The sequence below is a fragment of the Homarus americanus genome, unplaced genomic scaffold, assembly GCF_018991925.1.
Source record: "Homarus americanus isolate GMGI-L3 unplaced genomic scaffold, GMGI_Hamer_2.0 scaffold824, whole genome shotgun sequence".
In the NCBI taxonomy this organism is placed as follows: domain Eukaryota; kingdom Metazoa; phylum Arthropoda; class Malacostraca; order Decapoda; family Nephropidae; genus Homarus; species Homarus americanus.
Genome location: NW_024719328.1, coordinates 1,428,813 through 1,440,932, shown reverse-complemented (window position 1 = coordinate 1,440,932; position 12,120 = coordinate 1,428,813). Strand labels below are relative to the sequence as shown.

The 12,120-nt window shown below is 50.6% G+C and overlaps 1 protein-coding gene across 1 annotated transcript in view; it reads left to right on the top strand.

Annotated features, from left to right (window-relative positions):
- The window catches only part of LOC121860022 (mucin-2-like), a 35,757-nt gene extending 25,453 nt beyond the window's left edge, over positions 1–10,304 (top strand). Inside the window, exons 3-4 of the mRNA XM_042357036.1 lie at positions 9,929–10,042; positions 10,141–10,304. Coding sequence (XP_042212970.1) covers positions 9,929–10,042; positions 10,141–10,304 — 278 coding nt within the window. The remainder of the gene's footprint in view (positions 1–9,928; positions 10,043–10,140) is intronic.
- The last annotated feature ends 1,816 nt before the right edge of the window (positions 10,305–12,120 follow it).

The window sequence follows — 12,120 nt, the reverse complement described above, 5'->3', positions numbered from 1 at the left end:
ATATTCACACCCTGCGTCTTTTACCACACTCACCCCTGCCTCCTGTATCACACTCACCCCTGCCTCAAGTACCAAACTCACCTCTGTCCTGTACAAACCACCGCCTGCCTCTGCCACCTCCACCCCCTGCCTCCCTGCACCACACTCACCCGTGCCTCCTGTCACACTCACCCCTGATCCTCCACCACATTCACCCCTGCCTCCTGTACCACCCTCACCCCTTGCCTCCTGCCACTCACACCTGCCTCTGTCCCACTCAACCCTGCCTCCTGCCACCACCACCCCTGCCTCCTTACCTCCCTCCCCTGCCCACCTCTCCCTTACTCCTGTACCCATTCACCCCTGCCTCTTGCCACTCACCGTGCCTCCTGTACCACACTCACCTGAGATCCTGAACCTCAGTCCTGCCTCCAGTACCACACTCACCCCTGCCTCCTGTACCACTCACCTCTGCCTCCTGTACCACACTCACCCTGCCTCCTGTACCACACTCCCACCCCTGCCTGTACCACACTCACCCTGCCTCAGGTACCACACTCACCTGCCTCCAGTACCACACTCCACCCCTGCCTATGTACCACTCCACCCTGCTCCAGTGCCACACTCACCCCCTGCCACCACTCACCCATGCCTCCTGTCACCACCTCACCTCATCCTCGTCTCAACCCTGCCTCCTGTAACAAACTCAACTCTGCCTCCAGTACCACACTCACCTGCCTCCAGTACCACACTCACCCCTGCCTCTTGTACCACATTCACCCCTGCCTTCTGTACCTTCCTCCTTTACCACATTCTTGCCTTTTGTACCACACTCAACCTCCCTCCCTTACCACACTCACTCCTTCGTACCAGACTCACCCCTGCCTCCTGTACCACTCACCCCTGCCTCCTGTACCACTACTCCTGCCTATGTACCCACACTCACCCCTTGCCTCCTGTACCACACTCAACCCTCCCTCCTGTACCACCTACTCCTGCCTTTGTACCACTCCAACCCTCTCTCCTGTACCCTCACCCCTGAGACCTCGTGCCAGACTCACCCCTGCCTCCTGTACCACACTCACCTCCTGTACCACATTCACCCCTGCCTTTTTACCACCTCCAACCCTCCCTCCCTCACCCACACTAATTCCTGCCTCCTGTAACACTCCTCACCCCTTCCTCCTGTACCACATTCACCCCTGTCCCTGTACCACCTCATCCCTTCTCCTGTACCCTCACCCCTTCCTCCTGTACCACCTCTCCCCTTCCTCACCCATATTCACCTGCCTTTTATACCACTCAACCCTCCCTCCTGTACACACTCACCCACCACTCACCTTCCTCCTGCCCACACTCACCTTCCTCCTGTACTACCTCTCCCCTCCTCCTGCTACCATATTCACCCCTGCCTTTTTACACCTCAACCCTCCCTCCTGTACCACTCCCCTGCCTCCTGTATCACACTCACCTCTGCCTCCTTGCCACACTCACCTAGTCCTATACACAGTACCCTGCCTCCTGTAAACACTCACCCCTCCTTACCACACTCACCCTGAATCCTATACCTCAATCAACCCTGCCTCTAGTACCACTGACCCCTGCCTCCAGTACCACACTCACACCTGCCTCCTGTGCCACACTCACCTGAATCCTATACAGTGAACCCTGCCTCCAGTACCACACTCACCCCTGCCTCCTGTACCACACCTCCACCCTGAATCCTATACCTCAGTCACCCCTGCCTCCAGTACCACACTCCACCCCTGCCTCCTGTACCACACTCACCTCTGCCTCCTACCACACTCCAACCCTCCCTCCTGTACCCTCAACCCTGCCTCCCTCCAACCCTCTCTCCTCCTGTACCACCTCACACCTCTGCCTCCTGCCACCTCACCCCTACCCCTCCTGCCCTAATCCCACCTCTGCCTCTCCTGTACCCCCTCACCTCTGCCTCCTGCCTCAACCTCTCCTCCTGTACCACACTCACCTCTGCCTCCTGCTACCCCTCACCTGCCTCCTGTACCCCTCACCTCCTGCCTCTGCCCTCAACCCTCTCTCCTCTACCTCATCCCTCTCTGCCACACTCACCCCCTACCTCTGTACCACACTCACATCTGCCTCTGTACCACACTCAACCCTCTCCTCCTGTACCACACTCACCTCTTATCACCTGTACCACACTCACCCCTTCCTCCCCTTACCATATTCACCCCTGCCTTTGTGCCACCTCAACTCTCCCTCCTGTACCACACTCAACCCTGCCTCCTGTACCACACTCCCCTGCCTCCTGTACCACACCTCACTCCCTTCCCTCCAGCCCCCATTCACACACTAACCTCCTCCTGTACCACACTCAACCCTGCCTCCCACACACGTTCACTCTGTACCACAGTCAACCCTCTCCTCCTGCACCACACTCACCTCTGCCTCCTGTACCACACTCAACCCTCTCCTGTACCACTTCCCTTTCTCCTGTACCACACTCACCCATCCTCCTGTACCACACCTCAACCCTGCCTCCTGTACCACACTCACCTCTGCCTCCTGTACCACAGTCAACCCTCTCCTCCTGTACCACACTTATCTCTGCCTCCTGTACCACACTCACCCCTCTCTCCTGCACCATATTCCACCCCTGCCTTTGTACCACACCCACTCTCCCTCCTGTACCACACTCACCCCTGCCTCCTGTACCACACCAAACTCTGCCTCCAGTACCACACTCAACCCTGCCTCCTGTACCACACCTCCCCTTCCTCCTATACCACACTCCACCCCTGCCTCCAGTACCACACTCACCCTTCCTCCTGTACCACACCCAACCTCCTCCTGAACCACACTCACCCCTGGCCTGTTGCACCACATCACCCCTGCCACCTGTACCACACACTCAACCTCCCTCCAGTACCACACTCACCCCTGCCCTGTGAACCACACTGACCCCTGCCTCCTGTACCACACCTCACTCCTGCATGTTGTACCATACTCACCCCTTCCTCCTGTACCACATTCACCCCTGCCTTTGTACCACACTCAACCTCCTCCTCCTGTACCCCACACCTCACCCCTGCCCCTGCACCACACTCCACCCTGCCCCTGTACCACACTCATCCCTGACCACTGTACCACACTCACTCCTGCCCCTGTACCACTCCATCCTGACCACTGTACCACATCTACCCCTGCCTTTGTACCACACCTATCCCTCCCTCCTGTACCACACTCAACCCTCCCTCCTGTACCAGACTCACCCCTGCCTTTGTACCTCACTCACTCTTGCCCCCCTGTACCACACTCATCCGTGACCACTGTACCACATTCACCCTGACTTTTGTACCACACTCAACCCTCCCTCCTGTACCACACCTCAACCCCTGACCCCTCACACCAGACTCCACCCCTGCCTCCTGTACCACACTCACCCCTACCTCTGTACCACACCCCCCCTGCCTTTGTACCACACTCAACCCTCCTCCTGTACCACACTCACCCGTGCCTCCTGTACCACACCTCTCAACCCTCCCCTCCTGTACCACACACTCTCCCCTGCCTCCTGTACCACATTCACCCCTGCCTTTTGTACCACACTCAACTCCTGCCTCCTGTACCACACTCAACCCTCCCTCCTGTACCACAGTCACCCCCTGCCTCCTGTACCACACCTCAACCTCCCTCCTGTACCACACCAACTCCTGCCTCATGTACCACACTCAACCTCCCTCCTGTACCACACTCACCCCTCCTCCTGTACCACATTCACCCCTGCTTCTGTACCACACTCAACCCTCCCTCCTGTAACACACTCACCCCTGCCTCCTGTACCACACACTCCACCCTTCCTCCTGTACCACATTCACCCCCTGCCTTCTCTGCACCACCTCGCTTCCCTCCGTAACACACTCACCCCTGCCTCCTGTACCACACTCAAACCCTCCCCTCCTGTACAACACACTCCACGCCGTCTCCTGTACCACATTCACCCCTGCTTTTTGTACCACACTCAACCCTCCCTCCTGTACCACACTCCTACCCTGCTGCCTGTACCACACTTCATCCCTGACCAGTGTACTCACACTCACTCCCTGCCCCATGTACCACACTCATCCCTGACCACTGTACCACATTCACTGCTGCCTTTGTACCACACCACCCCGCCTCCTGTACCACACCCTTACCCCTGCCCTGTACCAGACTCACCCCTGCCTCCTGTACCACACTGACCACTGCCTCCTGTACCACACCCCACCCCTACCTCCTGTACCACAACACACATCTGTCCCCTGTACCACACCCACCCCCTGCCCTGTACACAGACTCAACTCCTGCCTCTGTACCACACTCACCTCTGCCCCCTGCACCACACCTCACGCCGTCCTCTATACCACATTCACCCCTGCCTTTGTACCATACTCACCCCTGACTCCTGTACCACACTTACCTCCCTGTCCCTGTACCAGACTCACCCCTGCCTCCTGTACCACATTCACCCCTGCCTCCTGTAACACTCAACCCCTGGGCCCCTGTACCAGACTCCACCCCTGCCTCCTGTACCACAATCCCCCCTGCCTCCTGTACCACACATTCCTGCCTCCTGTACCACACTCACCCGTGCGTCCTGTACCACACTCACCCCCTGCCTCCTGTACCACACTCCAACCCTCACCCTTTACCACACTAACTCCTGCCATTTTGTACCACACTCACCCCTCCCTCCTGTACCACACTCACCCCTGCCTCCCTGTACCACCCTCAACCCTCCCTCCCACTCACTAACTCCTGCCTCCTGTACCACACTCCATCCTGCCTCCTGTACCACACTCACCCCTTCTCCTTACCACATTCACCCCTGCCTTTTGTACCACACTCAACCCTCCCTCCTGTACCACACTCACCCCTGCCTCCTGTACCACACTCCACCCCTGCCTGTTGTACCATACTCACCCCTGCCTCCTGTACCACACTTAACCCTCCCTCCTGTACCACACCACCCCTGCCCCCTGTACCACACTCACCCCTGTCTGCTATACCACACTCACCCCTGCCTCCCCTGCACACACACTCACCCCATTGTAATGAGACGATCTCACAAGAAGAAGATTACATATAGGTCGAATATTGATAGTATAAGAGTATAAATGAGAGAAGACTTTGCAAGTGCCTCGTGATAGTTATTTGAACTCTCTTGACTTACACTTATCTTATCTTCATATAATACACATCTATTACTGCTCAAGGGCACTTCTCAAACACTTGCCGTTTACAACTTTTATTAATTACGAACATGACATGGACACAAATAACACCTTCTATTGAAGTTACTAGACATTATATTTACGTTACTAGACATCTTTTATACCAGACACTGATTCTCGACACGAACATGAAATGAATACACTTCACGCAAGTAACTCATCCCATGGAAAGCTCTGACAAAACTCACGTGACCTAGGGAGGCCTAGCAGGTGGTGGTCTCGGGTTGTCTCAATGGGAGACTGCTTAGCTGCCGAGGTCTCTGGTCCTGACTGAGGTGGCCTCCGCCCCTGACTCACACACCTGAGGGAGGGCCTGGACGTCCTATTGAAGACCAGCCCTCAGGCATTTGCCCTGATCTGTTCAGACTTGACTTTTCTGGTGCCTTAGCTGTGAAGGAGCCTGGCTGATGTATAACCCTTGGTCAGCCGCGAGAGATACCCTACACTTTTGACACCCCTAACGTCGGGTCAAGTCTGGCCTGTTTCTGAGATGTAAGCTGTGGTCTGACAACCCATCACTACACCTTCCTCCCTACCACATTCACCCCTGCCTTCTGTACCACACTCAACCCTCCTTCCTGTAATACACTCACCCCTGCCTCCTGTACCACACTCACCCCTTCCTCCTGTACCACATTCACCCCTGCCTTTTGTACCACACTCAACCCTCCCTCCTGTAACACACTCACCCCTTCCTCCTGTACCACACTCTCCCCTTCCTCCTGTACCATATTCACCCCTGCTTCTTTTACGACACTCACCCCTTCCTCCTTTACCACACTCACGCCGTCCTCCTGTACCACATTCACCCCTGCCTTTTGTACCACACTCAACCCTCCCTCCTGTAACACACTCACCCCTGCCTCCTGTACCACACTCACTCCTGCCCCCTGTACCACACTCATCCCTGACCACTGTACCACACTCACCCCTGCCTCCTGCTTCCTGTACCATACTCACCCTGCCTCCTGTACCACTCTTACCCCTGGCCCTGAACCAGACTCATTCCTGCCTCCTGTACCATACTGGCCACTGCCTCCTGTACAACACTCACCCCTTCCTCCCTGTACAACATTCACCCCTGCCTTTGTACCACATCAACCTCCCTCCTGTACCACACTCACCCCCTGCCTCCTGTACCACACTCAACCCTGCCTTCTGTACCACACCTCACCCCTTGCCTCCTGTACCACACTCACCCCTTCCTCCTGTACCATTTCACCCCTGCCTTTGTACCACACTCAACCTCCCCTCCTGTACCACACTCACCCACTGGCCCCCTGCACCAAACTCACCCCTGCCTCCTGTACCACACCCCACCCCTCTCCTGCACCACATTCACCCCTGCCTTTGTACCACACTCATCCCTCTCTCCTGCACCACACTCACCCCTGCCTCCTGTACCACACTCACAACCCCTTGCCTTCTGTACCACACTCACCCTTGCCTCCTGCACACCTCACCCCTTCCTCCTGTACCACATTCACCCCCTGCCTTTGTACCACACTCAACCTCCCTCCCGGTACCACACTCACCCCTGCCTCTGTACCAAACTCACCCCTGCCTCCTACCACACCTCACCCCTGCCTGTTGTACCACACCTCACCCCTGCCTCCTGTACCACACTAACCCCTGCCTTCTGTACCACACTCACCCCTGCCCCCTGTTCCAGAAACACCTCTGCCTCCTGTACCAAACTCACCCCTGCCCTGTGTACAACACCTCACCCCTGCCCTTGTACAACACTCCACCCCTTGCCCCTGTACCACACTAACCCCTGCCTCTGTGCCACACTCAGCTCTGTCCCCTGTACCACACCTCACCCCTGCCCCCTGCACCACACTCACCCCCTGCCCCTGTAACACCTCTCACCCTGCCCCCTGTACCACACACTCACCTGCCTCTGTACCACACTAACCCCTCCTTGTACCACACTCACCCCTTGCCTTCTGTACCACACTCACCGTGCCTCCTGCCACCCTCACCCCTGCCTCCTGTACCACACCCCACACCTGCTTTCTGTACCACACTCACCCCTGCCTCCTGTACCACACTCACCCTTGTCCCCTGTACCACACTCACCCCTGCCTCCTATACCACACTAACCCCTGCCTCCTGTACCAAACTCACCCCTGCCTCCTGTACCACAGTCACCCCTGCTTCCTGGACTGTCTGAGATCAAGATCCATCAACAAAACATTTTTTTCTCTATCTCATATTGAAGAAACACACACATATATATATATATATGTAATATTCAGAAATTTCAGTAATTTCAAACGCCGCGCCATTGGCGATACTGAGCTTTCAAGGTCGTCTGAGGGAAGAGAGCACTCCCCGCACATAGTGAGAGGTTGTGGAACTAGGCCTATATGATATTAAATGTAATTTGCCGAATTAATAATGATGCGATTCATGAAGTTAAGGGACTATTATTGAATTGGAAATTATTATAGATCGTTTATCAGTCTGAATAATGTTACGGGTGTCCCAAGGAGTTATTAGTTAGACGGAAAATATGTCACGTAGGCCTAAGCTAACGCCTTGAGAGGACACGAGGCGGGCTCTCTCTCAGTCACAGGGAAGCATTCAGACAAACAAGACGTCCCTGCGCGTCCGTCACAGAAATAGTCACGTGGTCTAGTCACCTGTGTTGCGCTATTGCAGTATAACAAGTAAGTCTCATTCGATCTCAGACAGGGTTTAGATAGAGCAGTGGTAAAGTTAACAAGAGCTAACAGTGAGTTCATTTCAGGGTTTCCGTCAGAACCCACATGACCGCAAGTTTGACTGCGAGAAATTGACTGCGAGAGATTGACTGCCGGTTGAGACTGCCATGATGATTGAGGATTGGCGCCATTGGAACGATCAGTGTAGGCTTGTCACTGGTTAGCAGGGTAGCAAGGGATCTCTTGAGTGGACGAGTGCTCCCGACAACTAAAACGACACGGGACCAGCATCAGCATTGGGTGATCAGTTCTTACCACGTGGGTGCATAACACCACGTGCCCTCGGTCAGCTAGAAGTATTACCTACTGGCCATAGTCACCTGCGGGCGTTCTCTCTTCCCGCCCATGGACGCACTGAGAGTACACTGAGGCAATCTGAGTAAATTAATGGTCACACACTGAGACCAGGAGTCTAGGGGATACCTAGAGGAACATTTAATCTCCCTTATTACGGGTGTATGTTGAGTTGGGTGGAGCATGGTTCACGAGTATTGGTGGACCCAGTAACATATCAATAATAGTGACAATATATTTGTGTGTAGTTAATACCATTTTTCAGTTACTGATATTATCTTGACGTGTGTAGTTTAATATTTCTTAAATAATTTTGATAGTATTGTTTTTTGAATGTTTGTGTCAATAAATGGAACCAGAGTGACACTGTGATTTAATTCTTTTAATGCATCTAATTTTTCTTCATAATTCCGATCTCAGGTATAACCTTTGTTCCCCAGAGCAGTGGTTAAGTTAGGTTAGGAAGTGTGCATCTGTTGGGGTGATATAATTTTGTTGAGTGCCCTTAAGGCCTATTCATTGTAGAGTTATTAATTTCTTATTTTTGAATACCATTTTCTCAGTGCACAGATATAATTTTGTTGAGTGCCCTTAAGTCCTATTCATTGTAGAGTTATTAATTTCTATTTTTGAATACTATTTTCTCAGTGGTTGATATTATTTTGTTGAAAGCCTTTAAGGCCTGTTTCATGTGTGCAAGCAACATTTCTTAATACTTTAAATTTATTTTTGTCTAATGAGGCATTGTTTGAGTTTCTAATAATTTCAATATCATGTATAACTTTTATTCCCCAGAGTAGAGTTTTAAGTTCAGGTTAAGAGGTGCGCATATTGGTGTACCATTTTTTGATTGTGTCTGTAGTGTTGGAGGGAATATAAGTGTCTAAATTTTACAGTGTGTCTCATTCATCCCAGTCACAGACACTATCCTTCCACGGGTCACGGACAATTCATTTTGTTAGTAAATTCAAGTGTTCTTGTGCTGGTTCGGGATTCTTCTCCAAGGGGCGCTTCCACTGCAGTTTCCATTTAATAATTAATAAACCCCAAGTCAAGTGAGAAATTAAAAGTCCAGTAATTTCCGACCAGTTACATATATATATATATATATATATATATATATATATATATATATATATATATATATATATATATATATATATATATATATATATATATATATATATATATATATATATATATATATATATATATATATATATATATATATATATATATATATATATATATATATATATATATATATATATATTTCATTAGCCCAATAAAGCACGCGAACTTCTACATACAATCAACACCTCAACCCGCCACGATTCGAACCCCATCGGCCCCAGCCCTGTCTGGGCAGGAGCCTTACCTCTGGACCACCAGGATACTAAAAGCAGTCCTAGACTTTGTTATATTTCACCTACGTTTGAAATTGTAACACTTGGAGATTGACATACCACCATTAGATTTTGACAAACAGATAATATATAGGATAAACAACATAATAACTACCATACCCCTTGGTGCATTTTACACAGGGGCCGGTCATTTTACACAGAGGGGTTGACCACCCGAAACCATGAAACATCAATCGAAACAGTGGTATGTACCGGAGATTCAGTGAAACAGTGAATACCAGGTGACTTGGTGTGCTATCTGTAGATCGGCATCATGCCCGAGACACCCACCGGGGTACAGTTCATAGTCGGTCTGGCACACTTCGGAAGCATCCTGCTGATGCCTCGCAGACGATATCGCCGGTGTCAGACGAAGATCGTGATGGATTAATTACTCGATATGAAGCTGGAGAGGATTTTCTGGACACTGCTGCCGAGCTACGAATTCCAGAACCACAGCATATGATAATTCGCAAGTTTTTGGAGACTGGAAAGACAGGAACTACGTGGAGGACGACGACCACCAGCAACTGGATGATGACGAGGCGAAGGACACTTTTGGTGATGCTGAGGCTGCACCAACGATCACCATTAGAACAACTATACACTTCGGCAAACATTTCCAGGCAAGCCACATGTGAGCAACATGACTGTTTCTAGGGCTTTGTATGGCGAACTTACCCTGAACCAGGTACACAATGTACCGGCTAACCACAATTCAGAGGACGTGAAAGCCGCTCGTGTAGCGCTAGCTCAGTACATGTAAGAGGATGGCATTCATCAACATCGTGTGTACGTAGATAAAACCGGCTACAACCTGTATACAGTACGGTTAGGACCTACGGCCGGGCTCCACGGGGACTACACGTCAACAGGATCGTTGCAGGACAGCGTGGCAGCTATCTACAATTTTGCAAGCCTATTCTATTATGAAACTCATGTAACATCTGTGACCAAGGAAGTACACCTTTTCACATATACGTTGAGACATTGTTATATACCTATTTGACATATTTCAGAACCGAATGACAGAACACATATCGAATGACATTTTAAAATAACTGTTTGTTCATGCTAACATAAATGATTGACAAAGGTTATGAAATTGACAGAAGTGAACAATAAACCGACAGTCTATATGCAGACTGTTGTGGTATATAGTGATCTGTCTGTGTGCCTGTCTGTCTGTCTATAATCAAGACCTCCATGACCTCCATGTAATCAAAACTTTTCTTATTCAAATCATAACTTTATAAAATTAAGTCTTCTTACAATTTTCGGAATTTTAAGAAACTTGTTAAAAATAGAGAGGATAAGGAAGTTGATGTGGGTGTGTTGAGACGACATCAGGTGTGAAGAGCCTTTGTAGTCTTATGAGTCCTGGCGTGATGCCTGGTTCTTACGTGCTGGGCTTAACTCACCTCTCTGTCTGTCTGTCATGTTATACAGTATAGTAAATTTGGTGTCTTAGTTTTCATTATTGTTTTCACTGCCGTCACCATTTTCACTGCTATCATTGCTGATACGGTTATCATCGTTGTCACTGCCATTACCGATGTCACTGTCAAGTCCACTGTCACTGTCATGTCCGCTGTCACTGTCATCATTGTTGTTACTGCCATCATTGTTGTCACTGACATCATCGTTGTCACTGTGATCATTGTTGTCACCACGACCATCGTTGTCGCCACCATCACCGTTGTCCGCTGCCATCATCGCTGTGCTGCAACAAATGTTGTCACCGCCATCATCGTTGTCACTGACATCATCGTTATCACTGTCATCATCGTTGTCACTACCATCATCGTTGTCACTGCCATAATCGGTGTCACTGTTATCATCGTTGTCACTGCCATCATCGTTGTCACTGTCATCATCGTTGTCACTGCCATCATCGTTGTCACTGCCATCATCGTTGTCACTGCCATAATCGGTGTCACTGTTATCATTGTTTTCGCCGCCATCATCGGCACTTCCATTATCATTGTCACTGCCATCTTTGATGTTACTGCCATCAGCGTTGTCACTTCCATTATCATTGTCACTTTCATCATCATTGTCACTGCCATCTTTGATGTTACTGCCATCATCGTTGTCACTACCATCATTATTGTCACTGCCATCATTGTTGTTACTGACTTCACCGTTGTCACTGCCATCTTGATGTTATTGCCATCATCGTTGTCACTACCATCATTATTGTCACTGCCATCATTGTTGTTACTGACTTCACCGTTGTCACCGTCACAATCGTTGCTACCGCCATCATCGTTGTCACTGTTATCATCGTTGTTATTACCATCATCGTTATCACTACCATCATTATTGTCACTGCCAACATTGTTGTTACTGACTTCACCGTTGTCACTATATCTTGATGTTATTGCTATCGTTGTCACTACCATCATTATTGTCACTGCCATCATTGTTGTTACTGACTTCACCGTTGTTACTGAC